Below are 24,489 nucleotides of genomic sequence, written 5' to 3'. Positions count from 1 at the left end.
TACATTGACTATGGGTGCCTCCAGCTTGTCTGGAGTTTCCACTCCTCCAATACTGTGTCCTCTGACTCAAAAGACATGATGTCTCAGAGCCTGGGTATATAGGCAGGAGATATATCAATTTCTCCCCAGGGACCCCAACGTTATTTCATTGCTTTCTGTTTATTAGCTCATATTTATAAAGTGCTCTTCCCTGAAATCAGACTCATCACTAGAATTCCCCAGGAGTTAGTAAGTCAGGCAGAAGGAGTTCCCAATCCTAGGAGTTCCCACCCCTACGAGTTCCCTTCACTGACTCCACAGACTTTTGAATTATTTCAGCAGAGCAGAGGAGACAGACACTTAAAGCGGGGTTACTCAGTGAGTGAGGAAGCCAAGAATCCCACCCAGCTCCCTTGGATCCAAGTCCAGTATTTTTTTGGGGGGGTTCTTCTAAAGACCCTCATGTTTACAGAACAACTCCGCCCCCCACCAGATTCAGAGCTGATAACTTCCACGTCAGGGGGTCTACAGATACCAACAGCTATGGAGGGTTAAAGGGGCCTACCCCCACACACTGATTCCCCAGGACAGTCATGAGGTAGCCTTGAACGTGCATGGCACTGGGCACTGTCTCACTCTTCCTTTGGAAGATGGCAGTGATATGTTTAGAAGAAGTGCACGTGATTAACTTATATCAGATTTCTTGCTGTGTTGAGGAAGGGAGAGAGAGGGTGAGACTGAAAGAGGGAGAGAGAGACAAAGAAAAAAATGAAACACGAGATTTCACAAAGGTGAATGTTGAAAACTATCTTTGCATATAGGTGGAAAAATAAAATACTATTTAAAAAAAGAAAAAAAAAAAGGAAGATGGTGGTGAAAGATGAAACTAAAGAAGTCAGGCTAGCCGACAGAGAAGGAAAAGGAGACTGAAAGTTGGAGAGGGAAGGATGCAGGGCTTGGCAAGCAGAGGAGGCCCTGGGTTTCTTAGGCCCCTCTGAGGAAAGGCAGCCTCTCACCTCCAGTGACTGGTAAATGTTCTTGGATCGGTTCTTGTCGGCTTCCTTGGCGGGAAGTTCGGTCTCCTTAAATTTGAGGAACTGACACCAGAGGATCTGTGAAGAGGTACTGACATGAGGGGGGTCCCGAGGTCCCTGAGAAAAGGCCTGTTAAGTCTCCAAGTAGGGCTAGCCTTTGACTCTAAAAGGGGCTGCCCTAATGGATCTGTAAAGTTCTTTCCCAGCTCTAAGCCTGTGATCCTGCAGCCAATTAAGCTGACACTCCGATCCTTTCCAACAGGGAGGGCCTATATGCCGTCACCAGAGAGTCTGGGCCCCAGGGCAGGGTCCTGGAAGAACACCAGGTTTATGGTGCTGCTGGGAGCGGAGGCAGACCCCTCTCAGGGAGGGTATCGCCCCCCTTCTCACCTGGGATAGCTCTCACTACTGGGAATTTCTTCCTCACACGAAAACTAAGTCTATCTTTCTAACACTTTCATTGACTGCTCTCAAATCCGCCTTCTGGAGTCATGTCAAGCAAGTCTAATCTCTCTTCCACGTGACAGCCCTCCAAACCCTTGGAGATCTCCAAGTCTCCTCTTCTCCAGCTCAAACTTCCTCCAGATAATCTGTGTGCAGCATGATCTCACGGCCCTTCACCATCCTGTTGCCAGGGAGGGAAGGAGGAGGAGCTAGGAATGGTTTTAAGTGTTTGTCCACTGGACTTGAGGAGTCAGATAGTCAACAGAAACCCAAACACCAGAGCCCAGTGTGGGAACCTTGAGGGAGGTTACAGAGCCTGAATCGTCCCAAGAGATTAGGGAGAAAACTAGCAGGCCAAGGATGGAGGCGGCCTGGTCCCACTTCCCAAATTAGAAATCGGCACCTGCAGAGGGTGGGGAAGGGGTCTTACGGTAGCAGTAGCAACAGCTCAGCCTTCACCAACAAGTGTCTGAGTCTTCCTGACCCCAGCCCAGAGGCCCATCCACTGTGGGTGGGGTCAGACAAGGCAGGGGAGAGGAAACTGCTAGGGGAGCACCCTTCTCTGTCCTGTAAAAGCCTATTCCTTCTACTTCCTAGACCCCATACTTCCTTCACGTGCTTGGTTTTTTTCCCCTATTTCAATGTTTTCTTGGTTTCTGTGCCACCTCAATGCAGCCTGGCTTAGAAAAATAGCAGAAGCAGCGGCAGGCCTGGACTTGTCGGAGAGAGCTGCGAGGGGCAGCTCGAGGGAGAAGCCCAGGGACGGGGAGGCTGCCCACCTCTGTCTCCTCATAGCTTGTGGCGAACTTGCGCTCCTCAAAGGCGATGATGTGCTGACGGATCCACTGTAGCAGCAACATGACCAGCTCCCGGTACTCCTGCCAGCGAAGCTGCAGCTCCTGAGCCAGAAGGCAGGTCTTACTTGGGAAGGCCCCAGAACCCACCACCCCGGGGGACGGCTCTCTGCCCATGCTCCTCACTTACATTGGCCTTCACCCCATCCTGCACGTCAGGTACCCGGGGCATGGCGTCATACAGGGATGACACGTAGGTGATGATGGACTTTTCATCTGGCTGGGGGACGTCCACATCTGCCAGGAAAGAGAGGAGGGGAGGTTTGAGAAAGTCAGGGAAGGAGGGGGATCAAGTAGCACTGGGCCAGCCCGCCTCGGAGGGATCACGTACCCTCGGGGTCCAGCAGCCGGGTGACCCCCAGCTCTCGCTCAGCCACGTTGAAGGCCTGGTCCAGGTTCTCCAGATTGCTCTGCTGGTAGACTTTGTTCATGTCAATGAGCATGGGCCTGTAGGAAGAGAGAGGGATACAACCCATGGGAGCCTCAGTCGTCTCACAGGGGTAGGTGATCTGGGACTGCTGAGGGACTCCCCGCTGTAAGACTGCCTAGACTCCCACCCCCCACTGGAGTAAATGAGGGAGAGAAGAGAGGGGATGGGGAGGAGGAATAGAAGAAGGGGGAGAAAGGGAGGAAATGAGAGTGGAGAGGCAGAGAGACAAAAAGAAAGGAAGGAAATCATGGAAAAGGGAGGTGGGGGAGGGGAAGGAGCAAAAGATCACTGAAAAGGGAGGGATAAAGAGGAGAAGAAAAGAAGCTTAGAAGAAGGGGCCCAAGGAAGGGGAGCAGAATCAGGGTGCCTACAGCTCTCGGCAGCGTAGAGTAGAGTGGACGGAATAGATTTCACCGCTCAGGTAACTTTCTCCCCTATCTTGGAGGCCGTTGAGCGGCGGGTCCTGGACTACAGATGGGAGCCCATCTTCGCACAGCATCAGCACCCGTTCTTCCCTACCACCAGCAGCCCGGGGCCCCTTCCTCCAGGGGCCCTTCTTCTGCTTCCCCTTGGTGAGGGCACTCATGTCCCCTCTCTGACAACGGCTGCCTCCCGGGACGGCAGCTCTGGCCCCAGCACCCGATCAGTCCCGAGGCACCACCTGACTAGTCCCCTCGCTCCACTCTGGGCACAGGGAACAGGGAAGCTGGTGAGCTCCTCCTGCTCTGCTCAAGCTTAAGGCAGGGGCTGGGAGGAGGCAGAGAGAAGCCTGCCCAAATCCTGCCCCAACTCGCTCCCTCCCTCCCAAGCGGGAGAAGCTATACGCAGTTGTAGCCCGGAGCAGCCCGCTCCCACCCCACCCCACCCATCCCCACCAGCCTGGCAGCAGGCATGATCTGTCCCTGCCCTCGGGGCTCCCCCACTGCAGGGCCGGGCCTGGCCTGGCCTGCCCAGCCAGGGACAGGCAGCACAAGGTGCCACAACTTGTCTACAATTTTGTCAACTTTGCAATAAATGAGTCTCAGGTAGCCCACCCAGTCACGTGCCCCACGTGGGAAGCAAGAACAGCCGTCGCATGTGTCCTGTCCCCTCTCTAGGGTCTATCCCAGCAGGGGAATGGGCCTGGCCAGCTAGGAGCCTGAGCAGGAAAACTGGGGGACCAGGGACGGCCCCCCTGCCTTACTCCTCAGCTTCTTATAACAATACTGGCTGACATTAATTTAGCACCTCACATGTCCCCTCCCTTAATCCTCACACAGCCTAGAAGGCAGGGGCTATTATTACTCTCATTTTACAGAAGCAGAATCAGGGCCCAAAAGGTCCAGAGTCACGCAACTATTAAGTGTCTCAGGCAGAATTTGAACTCGTCTTACTGATTCCAAAGTCCAACACTCAATCCTTGGCATAGAGAGAGACAAAAGGAAGACCGTAAGAGGTAGACATGGGTGGGGGAAAGGGTATGGGGTCAGCCATTCCTCTGACCCCTCTCCTGGTCAGGTTCTAAGAGAAAAATCAACCCTATGGGTACCTATGAGGGCCTTGGAAAGTCAAAATTTCATTTATGGGGCACAGCCAAGGCTGGAAGATAGACCTCAATAGGAAATGAAGGTCCTGCCCAAGGTTCTGGAAATCCAGAGTGCTCCAAAGCAGGGGACACGGGCTGGGACTCCTTAGGAAAGGGCAATTAGCAGGGTAGGCCAAGTAGGGGTAGCCATATAACAAACTACCCTCAGCAGCAGAAATAGCTAGGTGTTCCAACATGCTCACTCCAAAGGGAATGCAGAGCCTGGGGCTTAGGCTGAGGCCAGAAGCCAGCATCCATGACACAGTGGAAGGGAGAAAGCAGGGAAGGAGGGATCCACAGAGCACTAGCTTCAGAAGTAAGAAACCTATGTTCAGAAGGTGACGGGGGAAGAGTTGGAAGAGAGGAACTTTAAGATCCAAACTCTAACTCCATGATCCTAAAGAAACGTGAGGCTCAAGCACTGGACCTCCCAGTGTCCTCCCAGAGGACATAAATCCTCCCAGGGGCAGGGCCTATCTACAGTTTGACCAGGAGCCACCTCCAGGACAAAAGCCACTACCTGTGCCCTTAAGGGTAATAGTACAAAGATAAGAGTAACGCCCATGGCAGGCACTAAGTATAGTGCTTGGCACATAGTAAGTGCTTAATAAATGTTCATCAATTGACTATTAATTAAAAGTCTGGAAAAAAAACTGACTCTTCTCTCCCACCTCCTCAAATCCTGGAAAAGCTGCCCCACTGCTTGCAGGCTCGACATAAGAACATAAAAACAGGTTTTAGAGTAGAATTTGTCTCTCTACTTTGAGGTCATTCCCTAATGTTATAAACGAGGAATCAGAGGTTCAAAGAGATTAAGTAATTTGCTCAGAGTCACACGGCTTGGAAATATCTGAAGCACAATCAAATCCAGATCTTCTGGATTCTTAGAGCACAAGAAAGACCTGAGTTCTAATATGGCCTTGGACATTTATAACCTCTGTGACTGGTAAGTCACTTAACCCCTGTTTGCGTCATTTTTCTCCTATGTCAAATGGGGATCTTAATAACATTTACCTCTCAGGGTTGTTGTGAGAGTCAAATGAGGTCGTAATATTAGCTATTACTACTTCTCTAAATTGCTCCAATGCCCTTAACCTAGCATTCAAGGCCTTCTGAATTCCAGCCCCAATCAATCTTTCCAATATCTTGTTTGTTTTTCTGCTCCAGTCATGCTGAGTAACTCACTCTCTCCCAAACTCATCCCACAGCCCCTTAGTGTCCATCATCTAGGTATCATTTAACTTTCTGCAGGAATGTGTCTTGTCTGTCCCTCTAAAATATAAGTCATTCAGAACCAAGAGCTGGGTCTCATACTTCCATGCAGTTTTCCATGCAACTCCTGCACCTGGTAAATAGTTCTGCCCTTCTGGGGAACCTAGGAGGACTCAATGGGTGAATGAGACTGCTCAGGGTTTGCTCTGCCCTTACTTGTGCCGGTGAATGATGGCATTGAAGAGGCGCCCATCCCGCCAGCTAGCAGTAAAGTTGTCACAACGCAGGTTCTGGTAGCCTTCCACCATCCGCTGAGACCACAACAGCAACTTCTCCTTGGCAGTCATATCCTCGGACTGGCCACTCACCTGGATGTCCGAGATCTGAAAGGAGGAAGTGTGAAGAAGTCATGAGGCCCAGGAAGAAGCCGATGGGTGTCTCCAGCAGAAAACAAAGGAGAAGTGACCATACCTTAGCCCCCAAAGAAATTAGAAAGCAGATGTTTCCCTAACCCAGGTCCACTTAGGGCTCAGGAACAAAAAGTTACCAGACCGAAGGTCCTCATGTTGGACTGAGCACTTTAGCAGCCCTGGTCACCTGTCTATCCCTGCCTTAATCTCCCATAGGGTCAGCTATTGAAACTCAAATCTTAAAAGTGAATCAGCACAACCACACCCTATAGCAGGACCCCAAGTCCATAGGGCACCCTCTTCTTCCCAAATTGGGCATGCAAAGACAAGCGGGCTAGGCACTAGATCATAAGGCCTAGGCTGCCACTGCCTATTCATGAGTGACCCTAAACCCACAAGTAGAGAGTTGTCAAAATGCATCATTTTAAGGTCAGATGGCTCTTCTAACCTGCCCGAGGCAGAGGACAGAGCCAGGAAAGGGCAATTCCTTTCTTTAGAGGATGCAGATTCCTCCAAAGCTGGATGCTGAGAATACTCTAAGAGCTTCCCTCTCTCCCTGACCCCTGTCCAGGTAGCTCTATCTATCTGAATCTGTCTCCTACTCTAAAGTCTGCCTACTCATCTCTCCATCTGGCTAGTGACCTCCTTTTCGGAATACCTTTCTATACATGTGTGCACATACATGTGCAGGAACCCATCTCTTGTGATTATTTCAGAATAGCCATAATAGTCTAGCTACTCCTTCTGGGTACCCAGAGGCGCCATTCTTCCAGTCTGTCTGTCTCTCATTGACTTGGGCCACCGTGCCAACCAGACTCCACCCCGTACAGGAATCAGATGTGTTTCCTGTGCTTTTGGCAGTGGTTGGCACCGGATAGTAATGAGTCAGCCCAACCTCTGAGCCTTCACTTCTCCAAAACATTTCCCCTCCGGGGGTGGCAGCTGTTTTCCCTCTCTGAGCACATTCCTGGATGGATAGGCACTGCCATTCATAGGAAAGGCCAAAGGGTACTGCCCAAGAACATGGATGTTGAGGGAGGAAGGCTCCCACCCCAGTCCTTGGAGCACAAAGACACAAGGTACTCTGAATAGCATGAAAACAGAGTCACACTTAAGACAGAGAGACCTCTACAGTACGTAGGTCTTCCTGGCTCCACTCCCCACTGGGAAGGGCTAGTCTCCAAATTCCAGTGCAGAACCATGTGTTGTTCCCATTCCCTACAGTCCAGTCAATTCCATGCCTAGAGAGATGAAAGGCTCCTTGAAAGTAAGGATCATTGTACTTCTATCTCAATATTCCCCAGAATCTTAGTTTAGTGCCTGGCATAAGACAGGAGCTTGACAAATATTTGTTGCCTGCCTCCTCAGAAAAGAGAGTACCTCCTTCTTAGTTCTTACATACTCTAGCATCTTCCAGTTGTTCAATGTGCGTATACTACCTTTCCAACTAGAACATAAGCCCCTTGAGAGCAAGAGCAATATTCTTTTTTCTCTTCACCACACACAAAGCACATAGTCCTTGCTCATAAATGATTTACTGATTCTTGAATTGCTTAACAGGAAACCTCTTTCATTCCCTCAGAGCTATCACACCCTACATCAAAGAGCCCCTAAGACTGTATATATTTCTAGACATCATCTGATATGGTTTTTCACTTTCTTAAAATCCTCTAGATCTTCTAGGTCTAGTTGCCAGTGTCTGGTTGCCAGTGCCCCTACAGCCTTTGATACCAAAAGAGCCTTCTTTCATAGACCAGAACCCTAGAGCTGAAAGGGATCTCAGAGGCCATGCATCTATTTCAATCTCCTTATTTCGCAGAAGAAGAAAATGAAGTTGATGCTCATGACTCAATAGCTAGAGATGGGATCTGAATTCACATATGACTCCAAAGTTTGGGTTCTTTTCCACTATATCACACTGCTTGCTCCCCAGGGCAGGTTTTTTGAGACTAGCTACACCATGAGGTTTTCCAGCTCCCCTGAATATGACTGTAGACCAAGGTTTTCCCCACTCCCCTAACCCCACACCCTCTTGCTCCCTCAGCTGCTCAACTATATCACACTGCTTGCTCCCCAAGGTAGGTTTTGTGAGATTACCTATACTATGAGGTTTTCTAGCTCCCCTGAATATGACTGTAGTCCAAGGTCTTTCCCACTCCCCCTGACCCCACACCCTCTTGCTTCCTCAGCTGCCTGGGCAGCTTCACCCTGGACAAAGTCTAGAAGCATGCTCCAGAGAAGGCAGTCTCCTGACCTGGAAGTGCAAGATGATGGTCCATATCAAACCCAGGGTGAGTTTCGGGTTGCCATCAGCAATATCATCATTCCTGATGTTCACCAGTTTCACCTGCAACCAAATTTACAAATGTGTTACCTACAATCCCAGACCCAGTTCTGGACTCTGATCAAGCCAAGTACTCAGAGAGGCTAAGCCTTTGTGGATTCTCAGAACAGAAAGCCCCAGCGGTCAGGGTCAGTCCCTGAATGTTCAAGGAATAGATGCTAAGAGTTGGATTCCTTAGTGAGAAAAGGTCTTTTGGTCAAAGTTAAAGACCAAGGATGGATCAGGATCAGATTGCAAACTGTGGTTTCATCTACAATAACATTTCCATATATGACGACCCTCAGGAGTTCTAGAATCTCAGGGCTGGGCATGAGGCTCCAACAAACATTTTAACCAGGCAAGATCAGGCATTAAGAGGAGGCAAGACCCTGGTGTTCACAACAGAGGAGTTCTGAATCCAGTCTCCAAAATACTTAGGGCAGATATTATGTCTCACCTGTCGATGTTTGAGGTAGTCCAGGGCAATTTGGACATTCTGCAGCTTATGGAAGCGCATTCTCCCCTTCTCACGTGGCTAAGACAAAGGAAAGAAGAAAAGCAAATCAGATCAAAATTTCTCTTGTGGGCAGGAAGGAACCAGGACCGCTTTGATCCTAAGATTTCTTTGTTTCTCTTCCTTTTTTTCCACCCACATACACACACATTTCTACAGGTTCCTCCACTCCTATTCCTTGGGGATACTCAGAATAGGGAAGCTCACACATTGATCCACTCCCCACCAATCTCTTAATCTCTACATGCAGCCTGTTCTGGCAAGGAGCACAGATCTTCTGAACTAGAGTGGGGTGTGCCCACTGGATACTCTTCACAGATGCTGCCCTGTTCTAAGCAAGACTCCAGAATTCCAATGCTAAAGCCAAGAGTTGGTTATACTCAAATGCAATCAGCTGAATTCAACTGCCACAGGGTCCCCACTGCCCACAGAACCTACACAGGTAACTTAAGACTGTGCCCCTTAGGCCCTAAGTTCTCTGCAGACAACAATCTTGCCCTCCTTTCATCTTCCAATTAATGAGATAAGGAAGGGAGGGAGAGAAGGGAGGAAAGAGGGAAGGACAAGGAACACAGAAGGAAACCACCTCATAATACAAGATGGGGAAATGAGAAGGACCCAACTATCATGGAGCCACCTTTACTCCTTTAGAAAACAGGACAGGAGTCCAGGCTTTTTCTCCTCAAAGGAAAAGCACAGAGTTTCCCCGGGAAATCCTGCTGCTTGTGTTGGTCTTAGGCTGAGGGAAGGAAGGGATTTGTAAGGAAACAATAGCAAGGAAACCCTAGTCTGACTGAATAGCCCCTCCTCCAATTCCCCAACAACAACCAGACTCTGCTTCCTCCTCAGCAACAAGGCCCAGGACCCATATTCCCAGGGTCCTTCTCTCCCACCATAGCCCCTGACAGTTAAGGTCTCTAACAAATACCCACAATGGAGTACAATCTCCATTATCCTGTTCTGGAGTATGACCTTGTAGCCCTGTGGGGTAAAAGCTTAGGGGCCAGCCTGGGCCTTATGTACCCATTAAGTCCAGGAGAGTTAGGATGCCAGGACCTCTGATGGAAGTTTGATCTACTTTCCTTTAGTGTCAACCATTGCCCCATGGGAGCCCTGTCTTCTCATAGAAACTATATGGGAATTTCCTGAGGAATAGGGCCTTTCAACTCTCTTTTCTATCTCCATTTTTCAACCTCCTTTTTCCAGGGGAATAGGAATGGACACACTGCAAGTATTCAGTAAGGATACTGAACAGCCTTGAAGAGCTTTAGGAACCTTCCCCTTCCTCTCAACCCCACCTAAGGCATCCAGTCCCAGAATCCTAGACATTCAAAAATCATTCTTGCCTCTACCTGAGCAAGAATCCCCTTTACCACCTCCTTGACAAGCAATCTTTTAGCCTTTGCTTGAAGACCACAGGTGGAAGGCAGTTCACTATCTCTTAGGAAACCCATTCCACTTTTGGATAACTAATAATTATTAAGTGAAATTAGTATCCGTGCCCCTGGAAGGCAAGTGAAAGAGGAAACCCCCATCCAAGGAGCACTGCTGGGCTCTAACATCATCCTACAGCCAAGGCCCCAGTCTCCCAGTATACACATCATCCAGCTGCATGCACACACATCCCATCAAGGCCACACATCCATGCCCGCTGTTAGTTAGCAGTAGTAGCAGAGCTATGATTGGCTGCTTGGGGCATGATGTCATTTACAGACAATCTTCTTCAGCTGCTCTCCCGCAAAGGCCCCGCATCCATCCCCTTGGAGGGTCAGAGCTGACATCATGGCCGCAGCAGCCAATGGCAGAGCCACATGTCCTGGGACATGTCACACGTGGGCCACCCCGCCGAGGGCAAACAGGACAGAATCACTCACCAGGCGCAAGTTCCTGATTACGTCACGTTCCCTCGGCTGCCCGGGCCGAAGCAGGGCGGGCAGTAGGCAAAGGGTAAAGGGCAGAGGTCAGGGGTCAGAGTCCAAAGCCGCAGAGAAGTCAAAGCAGAGTGTACAGTGAGGTTAATATGTTAGGGCCTGGCTAGGTCAGCCCAGGCAGCAGGGCCAGGGTTCCCAGCCCTAAGGGGAAGGGGAGGGGAAAGAAGAGCAGGCAAGTAACTTAAAGGACCTATGAGAACAACTCTCAGGTCAAGGGAGGGCTGCGGGAGTCCAAAGCATGTCAAGGGGCCTGGTCAAAGGTTGTTGGACGGGAAGTCCTGGCAGGGCAGGACAAAGGAGTGGGACACTGAAGGACAGATGGTGGAAGAGCCCTGAGGTCACGGCAGACCAGAACAGCCTCAGTCCTGAAGGCAAGCGGGACATGGACACCTGGCTGGGGTTGTCCCTGGGTAGGTGGGAAGGAAGCAAGATCCCCAAACCTTTCCAGGACAGCCCTGGCTCCCAGCTACTAACAGGAGAAGAAATATCATCCTGGTCCAGGAAGGAAGAACACAGTGGGATAAGGGGAAGCCGGCTGGGAGGCTCAGGAGGGAGGGCTTGGGAGGATGAGCTGGGCCAGAGGGAAGGGTCCCAAAAGGAGAAGCAGTCACCCAAGAGAAAGCAAGCGAGCGAAGCTGGCAGACCCCCAAGGCCCTGAGGTCACCTACCAGGCTATCCCCTGAGAGCACCTCCAGGAGGGAGATGAGGTTGTGGCCATCTCGGAGGTCTTCATACAGGTCACTGATGTGTCGCTGCGCCTAGGGGAAGAGAGCCAGGAGTCAGCCGTGTGGGCCACTTGAGTGGCAGCAGAAGGCCAGCAAGGGCCCATATGTCAAAGTGGCTAAAGAGGCCCAAGGCAACAGAGTTCTCCAGCCAAGGACGGAAAGGGGAAGGCCCTGAGGGTCGAGGCCATTGAATCAGGGCAGACTGGGCTGTGGAGAGCCGGGTGGATCATCCCAGGCAGGATCAGGGGTCCTGCCAATCGGGGGAAGAAAGGGAAAGTATAAAGGGGGGTGCCCACATCCCCCCATCCCCAAGACAGCAAGTCAACTACCTACCTCTGCTCTCCAGTGCTACAAGGAACCAGCCAGGAAGGAGGGAAGGAGGAAGACAGTGGACAGACAGTGGATGGAAACAGTGAGAAAGAAAGGGAAGGAGGAAGAACAACAGGAGGAAGGAAGACAGAGAAGAGAGTAATATTTCAGAGAGATGAAGGAAAATGGACAGACTTGCAAGATGTGGGGAATGGCCACAGAGCTCTAGAAGATGCTAGACCCAGGACTGAGCCAACTTGAGGCCACAGGCTCCTCTCCCTTTCTCCCCATCCCTTGCTTGGCTCCTGGGGCTTCCCGTTCCCTCCTCTTCTTCCTCCCCCACTCAGCCAAGGAACCACCCAGAATCCTGGCCTATCTCCTCCCCTCCATACCTTGATGAGGTGCTTGTTGACCCACTTGGTGAATGTTTTCTTCTGCACCCGGTCCCGCTCATCTGGTCAAAAAGAAAGATCAAGGTTAGACTGAGGCTGGGGAGGAACAGAATTGGGGATAAGCAGAAAATCAGTCTTGAGACAATATGAGTCATTCACACTGACAGAGGGAAGCACAGGAAGTGGGTAATTCGGGGAAGGGATGTGAGGACAGGGAAACCCCGATGGGCCATCTGAACACAAGGAATATCCCTTCCATTCCATTGTCCGCTGGGGCCCAGAATAAAAACTAACATTTTCCTCACTCTTATGGCTAAAAGACACTTGCATATACAATTATCCTTACAGCAGTCCCGAGAGGATCACCTCCCATTTTACAGATAAGGAAACTGAAACTCAACAGGGTAAACTCAAAAAGGCCAAAGTTGTACAGTTATTAAATAGTGGTGGACCCGTTTGTTGGGACGAGAGCCCTTGGCAGTGCCTCAATAATGAAGCGGTATTCTAGCTTCTAAAGATTTATCCACAGGCCTTAATCCCACGACCATAACCAGTAGAAACCCCTGGCTAAAGAATCCCCAGGGACGTCTCCTTGTGAAGGGCCCTCTCCTACTCCCTCTGTCTCTTAGAGCCAGGTAGCAGCCCCTCCCCCTCAAAAGGCCAGATCCAGTGGCTCAGGAAGAGGGGAAGCTTTGGGCCAAACTCGGACCCAGCTCTAAGTGGGTTAGGGATGGCGTGGGTGGGGGAGGGAAGAGAGGAACGATTATCAGATTGTAGAACTCTTCCAAGCTTCCCAAACCCAGGCAGATCAGGCAGGTGATCTCCCAGGAAACGGAACTAGGAGAAGAAGGCAGGGGAGCCAAGGAGAAGCAGGCGCCTCCTGCTCAATTCCCCCATTGTCTTTCCTCCCCAAGATGGGAAGGCTCCCACCCGTCCAGCCTTGGGCTGGCAACCGCACCCCAGAGCCCACGGAGCATGTCCTGGCCCGTCCCCCACCCCCACAGCAAGCCAGGCTTAGGATGGCCCCTCCCAGCTGGGCTTCCCCTTGGTGCCATGCCTGGTGCCCAGCCTGGGGCCCTCCCCTGCTCTGAGCATGGCCTGGGCCCTGTGAGGAGCCTTGCCCCGAGGCTGGAGCGCCCAGGCTGGCTAACCACAGCAAAGGGAATCCCCACATCTGAGGCAGGACAGACACTACCCGCCAGACAAAGGGGCAGGACCCGAAGGTGCAGGTTCCAGCAGAGAGGGGCTAAGCGGGGCCTGCAGCAGTACTGGGAGGATCCCTATTCCACAGAGTGAGGACCTCCCCTTTTCCCCACCCAATTCCCAAAGGAGGAAACCTACCCAAAGCCATTCCCTCCCTCCTTTCCGCCCTTCCCACACCACCACCACAGGCAAACACCCCCGCTTAGAGTAATAGCAGGGGTCAGTGAAGAAAGGCTCCAAAGAGCCCCAAATCCGCTTAGTGAGGAGGGCAGAGCCAGGCCCCAAAGCTTGGCCCTGCTGGGAGGGGTGTGAGAGGGGCCAGGGGCTCAGGAAGGAAGGCCTAGTGCTGTCCCTGGTGAGACCAACAGTGTCCACCTTCACCTGCCTGAGTCATCCAGCCCTGCAGCCAGCCCCCAGGACCCCATCCCCGTAGGCCAGGGACAATGTGGACCAGCTGCCCAGCTAGGAGGTGTAAGCCTCCAGGAGAGCAGGCTCTCAGCACCCCTTTCCCAGGGGGTACAGATATACACAGACACACACACCAGTCAAGGTAGCAAGCCACTGCCACTTCTGAGCCCAGGGCTCTCTGAGGGCACTGTCCCACTCTTCCCCAGAGTCCATTCCTGATGGGCGCCCAAGGCCTTCAGCCAGCCGTGGGCCACCACTGGGCAGCTCCAGCCCCTTGCCTGCTCAGACTCCACAGACTCTCAGGACTCCCAGCAGAAAGTGGCCCTGCTCCCCAGGCGCCCGCAGGTCCCCTTAGTTTCAGAGCCCCCAGAGAGTTTCCGAAGTTCACCCCCAGAGCTGCATAAACATTTCTGACCTCCCAAACCGTTCCCAAAGCCGACCGATCCCCTGGAAACAGGTCTCACCTGGGGCAGCCCCGCTCGGCTCCCTCCCCTCCTTCCACTCCCTCTCTCCTCTACCTGCAGCCAGCTAAGCCAGAAGCCATCCCACAGGGAAGGGAGAGCCAGTCTCCCTACCTTTCTTGCCCTCGGAAGCCCTCAGGACAGCCAGGTAGAGGTTGTCCTCAGAATTGGTTCTCTTCTGTACAAGGTTCTGGGACTCCTGGCTCTTCAGTCTCTGACGCGACATGGTCCCCTCGCCCGGGGGAGCAGGGGAGGCAGGCTATGTATGGGGCTCCTGGCCTCGCCTGTAAGGCTCCCACCCGACTGATCCACAGAGTCCCACTGCCGGAGGGAGGCCGCCGGGCACTGGGCTGGGCTGCAAAGCAGCAGCAGGCACTTCCTCTGCCTCCGACACCACGCTGCGGGCCACTCCCAGGCTGCTCAGAGCTGCCGCTGCGGTTGCTGCCCCAGGACTGCTGGCCCGGCTGCTCCTCCTCCTCTTTCTCCTAGCCTGGCCCGGCCCCGTTCCCTCCCACCCAGAGGTACCGGGCTGCTCCCAGGACTAGGTGTGCCCCAGGCCGGGCTGGGCGGGCCTGGGCGGGGCAGGCCCCGGGAGGCGGGAACTCCTCAGGCCTGCACACTGCAGGGCACCCTCCTGGGCCAGAAACAGGAAACCGCCTATAGTTTCCTAACCACCACCACAGCCTGGGCAAGGCAAGCCAAGCCACAGCACGGGAGGGCAGCGGGCAGAGAGGGCCGGCATTAACCATTTCCTGTCCGAAACCCAGCTGTCCTGGCCAGGGGCCTCTGCAAAGACGGGCCTGGGGCAGCCCGGGGTCGGGACAGGGAAACCACTGCACAAAGTCTTCCTTCCTGAGCCCCAAGCCCTTTCCTACTCCCCAAGAAGCCTCAAGCCCAGGGGTCTTTCCCCTTCATGAGCCCCAGAGTTCACCAGGGAGGGGCAGCCCTGGGGAGCCCAACCAGAGGAGGGCAGAATTAGCGGGGCAGCCTTTGGCTTGGGAACTGGCCCCATTTCTTATGCCCCCTTGGGGCCCCCATCATGTTCAGGCTCCAAAGTCTCTCACCACTTCTACCATCTCTCAATCACCCATATTAAAAATATGATAAAGGCTAAGTACAGGGTGAGTAAATGCTTAGGAACAGCACCACAATGAGTCACCGGGGAGGCTGGCTGGCGGGTGGTCTATAGGTCCTACTCCCTATAGGTCTGAATTCTGTCCCAACAGTTATTTTAGAAGTGAAAGTCCCTACAGAGCAAAACTGTGTGAGGATGGGGAAAGGCCCTAAGGGAAGCAGTGAAGGGAAAGACCCAGCGCTGGAGTAGGGAGTTAGGAAAGACCTGAATGCAAATTCCACCTTCAGCTCTAAGCAAATCACTGAACTCTAAGCCTCAATTGCCTTATCCATAATAGCAACCACCTCATAGAGTTGTTTTGAGGGGAAAAATGGCTTTGCAAGACTTAAATAGCTGGATAAATGTCAGCAGATTTATTCCTTCACAGCTGGTTTAGTAATTACAACAGCATTCTCACTAGTTTTTCTTCACCGGATTAGGCCCATGGATTAGCTGCATTATCTTTTTAAAGATGTCACTTTCTGCCTGAAAGCCATCCCTGCTCATATAGACCTCTACTCAGTGGGAGCCTGCAAATAAAGCCTACAGAATCATGTCCAAACGTGTCAGATTCACTTTCGAGGTCCTGCCTCCATTTGCTACCGTCCTACCTCAGGCCTCTTATCTCTTAACTATTCTTTAGCTGAGATCTCCAACTCCAAGCAGGCCTAGATCCTCATGCCCAACTAGTCCAGGAGCTGTCCAGGGGCAGCAAAATTAGCTCTTCTTCCCAGTCTCCGCCAGAGTAAGGCTTTTTTTTTTTTTTTTTTTTTTTAAATACAGCAGTCGCTTAGTAAAAACTGCCAGGCTGAAGCCTGTATTTGCCAGTAACAGAAAATCAATACAAAACCTTACATTCTACCCTGCCTCCATTTCAGGTCATGGTATTTTACAGAAGGCAAAGTCAATTCTCAACTCCCATCTTTTCCTGCAAGACAAACCTCCCTCCCCATTATTTAAAATGAATTATTTTAGTTCCACTAAAAGTGACTGTCCCTCCCTACTTTAAGAGTCCCTTCTCTGGAGGGATTCTGGATTTAAGAAGGCTCAAGTTCAATCTGCACAGAGAGAGGCAAGTAATAAATAGGTTTGGAGACAAGAACTAGATAGAACCTCAAAGATCATTATTTAGTCCAACTACCTCATTTTACAGATGAGCAAACTGAGACCCAGGAAAGGTGATTCTCCCAAGATACATCAGTGGTAATGCTAACTAAAATCAGCTAAAGCCCCTAAACTGCTCCTTTGCATCTCAGCTCCAGATGATTTTAAAACCTCTAAGAGGCCCCTCTCCCCCATTTCTATCTAATTCAGCTCTAAGAGTGAATTTGTGTCCTTTGCCCTGGTTCTGTCTGGGTTCAGGGACCTTGCCCCTTCCCACCCAGAGGGGCTGCAGGAGCCTGTGCTACATAGCCCTGTGATGAGTCAGAGAGCACCTGGGAGACACCCATTTCCCCTTCTCCACCCCTTCCACATACTCCAGGTAACATCTGGGCGCTAGTTTCTGAGGGTCATGGACCTCTCCTCCTTTTCCTCCCCAGCTGATTTCTGGACCCAGATAGCCAGGAGTTCTGCTCTCTGCCTTAGTCAGCACCTCTTGCAGATGGACGGCCTCATTGAGCTCCAGGCCCCTACCACAGAGAATGTCAGAGGCTAAAGGCCAGAAAAGACAAGGGGGGGGGGGGAAGAGAATGTGGCTTGGGGGAGGCCATTGGTGACTCACAGAGGGCTTCCCTACGCAGGAGCAGTATCAGATTCAGAGGGGCCCAGGAGAAGGGGCAGAGATGAGCCAGCCAGAGATGGCAGAGTGCCAGTGAGTCAGAGCCCAGTGGGGAGGAGAGGGAAGGGAGAAGAGCCATACCCCGAGAGGAGGGGGTCTGTGGGGAAGTACCAGTGAGTCAGTAGGGAAGGAAGCCGCACCTGTGAGTTAAGGGGAGGGACTGGAGGGGCTGTGTTTGCTTTTTGGGTGGGGCTCTTCCAGATAACAGGCCATAATAACAGAGCAAAGGGACAAAGGGATAGAGATGGGAGCCTGGATGAGGTTCCCCCAGCCCCCAACCTGGGCAGAGACAGTTTCTGCTGACCAGGACTCTAGACTGCAAGGGCTTCAATAGAGCTCTGGCTGGGCTAGGGGAGGGCAAGGGCAAAACAAGCAGGGAAGAGCAAAGGATGCAATCTCCAGGGGGAGAATGGGCACTCGCTGGCTGCAGCTTCAAGGCCTGAAACTCCAGCTTTGGCATCTGGGAATATATTAAACAGAGTCTCTGCTCTACTCCCAACCCCCAAGCCCTGCATGGAGCCAGCCACAGAAAAGAATGCAACCGCCTCAGAACCACAAGTATTTTCCATTCCCTGGCACATCTGGAGTGATGAGATCCAGCTGTGGGGCTCTATGATGCACCCGTGTGTCACCAGACCCAGAAATAGATCCACTTCCATCCCACCCTGCTAAAGCTCCAGAGACTCAAGCATAGGACTCTCCTCCACCACCACCCCCCAAACAACAGGGGAGCCAGAAAGCTACCTCCTAGTTCTGGTCCTAGAGCTAATCCCCCAGTCATGACCTTTTCCAGAACTGGCGGCTCCATATCTTATATATCTGGAGCTGGAAGGAGCCAGAGGTCCTGGATTCCAGACTAACCAACCCACCCACTCATTGGACACCCCCCACCATCATTTTGCATATGAGAAAGCGAGGCCTTAAGAGCACAAAATCACAGGGTTTGAACCCAGGAGCTCTGACTCCACAGCCCAGGGCCACTGTACCACTGAACAGATCCTGATCTCTGGATGTTTGGTCCCAGCTATTACAAGTATCAACCAGAGGAGGGCACCAGAGCCCCACAGGTGACAGGTGATAGATATCCTAAGGAATCTTAGGGAAGAGAAGGAAAGCAGGGAGAGGAGCAGAAGCTGTCAGTAGGGCTAGAAATGAAAGCAGATGAAAGAGAGAGACAGGAGATAAGGGGGGAGACTGTCACGGACAGAGGAAACAAGGCATAAGATGAAACAAGATCGCTTTCCTCTCACAACTCGGAGAGGGGGAGAAGGCCAGGATGGAGATCCCCTGCACTGGCCAGTCACCTGTTAGAGAGCAGGCTAATCCTGCAGAAAGGCAGACAGGACAGACTCTGGACCTTTGGAGCAGAAAGCCTCCTGCTCCGCTTAGGGGCAAGGGAATAGCTTGTGTTTTGGTCGGTAGAGGGAATTCCCCACTCTGAGGCAATCACAGCTTCCTATCTCCCTAGATAAGAGAATTTACAGAAAGCCACCAGAGCATGGCATAGCAGCTAAAGGAACGGCCTTAGAACATCAACGGTGGCTGTTACCTTGGATACACGAAAATAACGTCCACAACAACTAGTCCCATCCCTCCTCGGAAGCAGCGATCAGATAGAGAGAAAGACAAGAAGGGCTCAGATTCTGAGGTAAGACAATTCTGTCACTCCTGATAGTCTAAGGTCAGCCTTTAGCTACTATGCCATGTTCTGATACCTTTCTGCAAATTCTCTTATTCAGGGGGATAGGAAGCTGTGATTTCCTCAGAGTGGGGAATTTCCTCTACCAATCAAAATGCAATCTTTTCATTGGGATTTAGTGAATTTTAGTGCTGGAGAGTTAACAGAGGCAGAGGTTTCACAATTTGCCCATGATCTCACAGAAGTTAGATCTAAATTTTCAAGTTTTCCTGACCCAAGCCGTACTAAATCATGATGCTTTTCTTGTTCAGTCAGTGCTCAAAAACCAAAGGCTCACCTTTGTCTGCCGCAGTGGCTCCATGATATAACACCTTTCACCACTACCCCTCCTCAAATCCATATCCCATCCTTCAAGGCCCTGATCAATTTTTCTCACCTCAATCAGCTTCTCAGGCCAACCCCACCCCAGCAAGGTTTGATCTTTCCCTCCTCAGAACCCCTCCCAGGCACTGCCACGCCCTAGTGCTCAAATTATGGATGTCTTCTACTTTATTGGAGATGTTCCTACCAAGCAAAGATGGCAGCATTCAGCTTAGTAGCATTTCTCACATGCCCCACATCCCATAGGACTGGCCTAGTGTTGGATACTCAGAAATCTTCATCAATCGCTTTTAAATTTTTATTTTTTTATTTTTTGCTGGAGCAATTGGAGTTGAGTGCCTTGCCCAGGGTCATACAGCTAGGAAGTGTTATGAACATTTTTTTTTTAAATCAACAAACTAGGGGTTTCTCTCTCTCTTCCCTATTTCTCCTAACCAAAAAGGAGTGTGCCCCCTCCTCCCAAGTCAGAATATAAATCCATTCTTGCCCTTACATCTCAGGAGAGAATTGAGCCTACCACAGGAAGGGGCCGGGAATGAATTAAAGTGGGTATACTTTTAGTCAATTCTTTGGAGAGTAACCTGAAAACCCTAAGGGCAAAACTCGTTTGAATATCCTTTCCCTTTGAATTTTTTATTAAAATTCTAGATCCCTCCCAATCTGCAATGTGTTTCCAATGACCTAAAGGAAAAAAAGTTCCAACACCCAGTCCAGCACTTTTAAGTTATGTGCTACGTGAGGAAGACAGACTTTGAGATCACAGAGTCCCAGAGCTGGAGAGAAACTCGGAGGCCTTCTGAGCCAATCCTTGAATGAGCAGGAATTCACTCAATGACAATGGAAAGTTGCCATACAGATCCTACTCAGACCTCCAAAGATGTGTGTGTGATGGAGGTTGGGGAGCAAAGGGGGAAATGCCTCCCGATGTTGCCCCATCCTATTTTCAGAGACCTCTCATAGTTAGGAAGATTCTCCTTACGTTGAGCCCAAATTGTTCTTTTCATTACAGAAAAGACATAGAATTTAGAGGAGTTAAGATTCTTACTGATTGTGGAGCCAGAGGGCCTCGTTTTACAGCTTCCTACCTCGCACTCCCAACCCCCATCAACCCCTGTTGTGTCCAGAATTGGGAGAACCTGGAATTAATTACAAGTCAGGAAGAACAGAGCTCAAACCCTCCCCCCAGCACTTTCTAGCTGGGTGGCTCTGGGCAAGTTGTTTAAACTCTTTCAGCCTCAGTTTCCTCAACTAAAAATTTAATAAAGGCATCAGACTCAATGGTTTCTAAGGTCCCTTCCATCTATGATCCTATGATGGATCAAACACTTTGGGTGAAGAGACTTCTAATTCAATAGAAGGCACTTTTCCCAAATCTAAAAAGTGAATTACTTCACCAAAAAGCCAGCCCAGGTGCCAAAGTTTGAGTGAGTTCCCACTCCCTTCCCCTATTCTATATTCTCAGCCTTATTCTAGGACCCATAGAAGACCTAGAGAATTAAGAGTAAGTATTCCCAATGCTATAGAAAGAAACAACCCTGCTTGGAAATGCTTGGAAGCAAGCTGTATGTAATAAAGATTCAGTTTCACAATCTCTTTCTGTTCTATTTTTTACGTAGAAATGTTCTCTCTTCTTTTGGGTGTTTGTTAACTTCAGAACTTTAAAAAATTAAGAATAAATACATTAAATACACACATAGAAGTATAATAAAATAAAATAAACTATTTAAAGGGGAGAAACACCCAAGAGAAAATAGAGGGAAAGCAAAGCCTTATGGCTGTAAGACTCTTTTGGTGTAGAATGAGATCTATATTTTTAGACACCAACAGCGTGCTGTTTATTTGTTTTGCTTGTACTTTTTTGTTACTAAGGAGGGTTGGGGGTCGAGATGGGAGGGAGTTACAGGAAAGTGACTGAGTAAGAAAAGAGCCTCAATAAAACTTTAAAAGACTATTGTCTAGCAGATCCACCCCCTCACAGACTTCCCCAGCCCTCAAGATATCAGGCTCTCGGTGGGGGCTGCTACTAGTCTGTCCCTTCCTGGGCGCTGGGGTACCCAGATTCTCAGCTCTCTAACCATCAAAGAAAGAAACAAAACAAAACAAAACACCTTCTCTTGAAATAACTGAGCCATATCCAGATTAAAGAATATGACTTGACTAAATAATTAAAGGAAGATCTAACAAAACACAAATGAGGCACACCTCACAAAGTATAGAGTTGGAAGTCTGTGATCTAGGATAAGAGAATCACAAACTCAGCACTGAAAAAGACTCAGTTTCAACCAATCTAAACAATTTCTACAGCAAGGGGCTCCACAGCAGACACTAAGGGCTCCCACTCCCCAAAAAGGCTAATGAATTTTTGGACAACTCTAAATTGTAGAATGTTCCTCCTGACACTGAGGCCATTCTTTGCCTCAATTGCTACCTAATACTACTGATCATTCAATGGGTGTGCTTTCAAATTGAGACCTGTTGAAGACTTCAGCTTAAAAAGACCAAGTTTCCACTGCCTCCAGGGCCCTCTCCAGTTGTTCAGATCTATATCTGGCCACTGGACCCAGATGGGTTTAGAGAGATGGGACCTTGCACAGTCCTCTCTCAATTCAATCCATCACTTTCATGTCCCGGAATTACCTCCCTGGTACCATGGGTCTCCTCAAAAATGAAGGATAAAATCACAAAAAGAAGCATCCCTATAACTCCCACTTATTGATGCCGATTCTCCCTAGGCCTAAAGTCAGGAAAACCAGAGTTCAAACTCAGCCTCAGATATTAGTCACTTAACTCTGCCTCAGTTTTCTCATCTGTAAAATGAACTGGAGAAGGAAAAGGCGAACCACTCTAGTACCTTTGCCAAGAAAATCCCAGATGGGCCGTGAAGAGTCAGACATGACTGAAAGTGACTGAACAAGAATATTAAGAACCAAGCAGAACAAATCTATTCCTTCTTCCACATAATAAACTTTAAATGTCTGACTGAAGGTACAATTCTGGGCTCTAATACCGGCTTCTACCCCACCTCACTCAAGCATCTCACAGTCTAAGTTCCTACAACTGATCTTTTTATGCCACAATTTCAAGTAATAATAATAATAGCTAACATTTACTATGTTTACTTTGTGCAGGGCACATTTTAACTCATTTGATCCTCACAGCTATCCTGGACCTTAGCATGACCTCCATTTTGCAGATAAGGAAACAAAGTCAATCAGAAGTTTTGTAACTTCCTTAGAGTAAAACAGCTAATAAGCAAAGGAGATCAGATATTTAGAGTCAGGTTGGCTCAGTAAACTATCTACTGAGTGATAAACTATCTACTGAGTGACCTAGCCAGACCTCTCTCTGCATCCTGGTTACCTTCTTCTGGACACTGAGACCCCTAGCCAGACCTTTCCAATACTAGTCACCTTCTCCTGGTCACTGAGACTCCTAGCCAGACCTTTCCAATACTAGTCACCTTCTTCTGGACACATGTCAATTTAGCAATGTCATTCCTAAAATCTGAATGTCCAGCACCAGACAAAATACTTCAAATGGGTCTGAACAGGAGAGAGAGCAGGGCAATTATCACCTCATTAGAGGCGCCTCTTCTACTGCTGTAACCTAGAGAGGTTATTAATATTAATAATCTATATATATGTATTTTTAAAGCTTTTTATTTTCAAAACCTAGGCACGGATAATTTTTCAATATTGACCATTGCATAGCCTTGTGTTTCGGATTTCCCCCTCCCTTAGATGGCAAGCAATCCAATATGTTATAGATGTTAAATATATATGTATATATATATATATATAGCCTATATATTAAATATAATGTGATATATTAATAAGAGCCCATCTTTGGAGTCTTCTGACCTGGGTTCAAGTACTGTCCTTGTCACAGTTACCATGTAAATGTCATCAAGTCACTTGGAATTCTCAGTGCCCTAATAGTAGTCAATACCCTAAATCTATGAACCCCCATAATTTACAGATGAATTGCTGATTTGGATCACTGAAAGGGGTTTTCACAGATGAAATCACAGGTCCAGACTGTACCCCACCCTATTCCACAGGGAAAAAAAACTGCATTTGGGTTGGGTTTTTTGACTTTTCTTCTCATACTTTTGACTCAAACTGAGTTTGCAGACTGTTAAAATCTCCAGGTTTTTCTCGTACAGGCGGCTTTATAGTTCTCTCTTCCCCATTCTCTACTAAGAGTTGATTTTTTTAAAACACAAGTGGCAGACTTAACATTAATGCTTACTGCATTTTATTTTGTTAGCCCATTGTTCAAGCCCCACAAGTCCTTCTTTAGATCCTTGTTTGTCATCCAGCAGCATGGGCTTGGTGTTCCAGCTTTTTCTAATACCAGACTCAAAGTGACAATACTTGGGCGTCACCTTATCACAAAATGAGGAGGGAAGCAAAGCTCATGACAAACTACCTTTGTCCAAGTCTCACTCCATTCGGAGTTGAGGGCAATAGTCACCCTCTCATCCTCTCCTTGCCTCCCGCCCATCCCAGTCTCTTGGGAACCAGGGACTAAAAATAAGGAAGAGGTGCTCAAAGTCACAGAGGAGATAGGTAACTGGGGAAATGGTTCATTCTTTAGGGGAAAAGTCAGTAAACAAGGAGATCTAAGCAACTCAAAAGTCATTTCTTCATCCAAAGACTATCCTAGGCCCTTCAAAACAAACCCAGTCCCTTGGTCCTGATACATCAAACTGCAGCCAAGCCAAGGGAACCAGGCAAGAAGCCCTTCTGATTGATTTATTTATCCGTGCTTTGGGGCGGGGAGCCGATTCTGCTCCTGCCCTGGGTCCCCCGGCTGAGACAGTGCGGGAGCTGGTCCACAGGGAAGGAAGGGGAGCCTGATAGCTGCTCTGGGAGCGGGCTTTGGGAGGGGGGGGGGGACCACCACCTGCCCTTAGCCCTGGCCATTCCATGTGGGGGGGCTGGTTCGGTCCTCTCGGCCCCAGGCACACATGCTGGTCGCCCTGCACGTTTCCCCAGGATTACACAGGGAACATCAAAGGGCCCGACTCCTGGGCTTGACCAGAAGGGGCTCACACCTGGCACCAGACCCTGAGAATGTGGCCACCATGGGGCGGGGAGAGAAGGCACTGATCTGAGGGACCCGGGCCAGAAACAACAGAGAATTCTCTAAAAGCCCGTCCTTTGTCCCCCAAGCCCCCTCGGGCGCCCCATTAAAGTCGATAGTGTGTACTGTACACAAAAACTATGACCATGGAAACAAGTAAACACGGGAGGGAGAGGGGCCTCCGGCTGTGTCACAGCCGGGAGCCGAGCTGGGGGAGCGGAGGGGGGCGGCGGGGGGAGAGGGGAGAGGGGGAACAGCCGAGGCGGGAGGCGGAGGGCTCTTGGGCAAAGTTTC

At 50.0% G+C, this 24,489-nt stretch overlaps 1 protein-coding gene across 1 annotated transcript in view; it reads right to left on the bottom strand.

Moving 5' to 3' along the window:
- The window catches only part of PLEC (plectin), a 72,951-nt gene that overhangs the window by 31,927 nt on the left and 16,535 nt on the right, over positions 1 to 24,489 (bottom strand). The window contains exons 2-10 of the mRNA XM_031947637.1: positions 12,122 to 12,183; positions 11,364 to 11,453; positions 8,708 to 8,785; positions 8,182 to 8,274; positions 5,734 to 5,900; positions 2,643 to 2,758; positions 2,442 to 2,548; positions 2,237 to 2,356; positions 996 to 1,091 (exon numbers count right to left, since the gene is read on the bottom strand). Of these exons, the coding sequence (XP_031803497.1) occupies positions 996 to 1,091; positions 2,237 to 2,356; positions 2,442 to 2,548; positions 2,643 to 2,758; positions 5,734 to 5,900; positions 8,182 to 8,274; positions 8,708 to 8,785; positions 11,364 to 11,453; positions 12,122 to 12,183 (929 nt within the window). The remainder of the gene's footprint in view (positions 1 to 995; positions 1,092 to 2,236; positions 2,357 to 2,441; positions 2,549 to 2,642; positions 2,759 to 5,733; positions 5,901 to 8,181; positions 8,275 to 8,707; positions 8,786 to 11,363; positions 11,454 to 12,121; positions 12,184 to 24,489) is intronic.

This window comes from Sarcophilus harrisii, chromosome 1 (assembly GCF_902635505.1).
Source record: "Sarcophilus harrisii chromosome 1, mSarHar1.11, whole genome shotgun sequence".
In the NCBI taxonomy this organism is placed as follows: Eukaryota; Metazoa; Chordata; class Mammalia; order Dasyuromorphia; family Dasyuridae; genus Sarcophilus; species Sarcophilus harrisii.
Note: the sequence above shows the minus strand (reverse complement) of the source record. Positions and strands in the feature narration are given on the sequence as shown.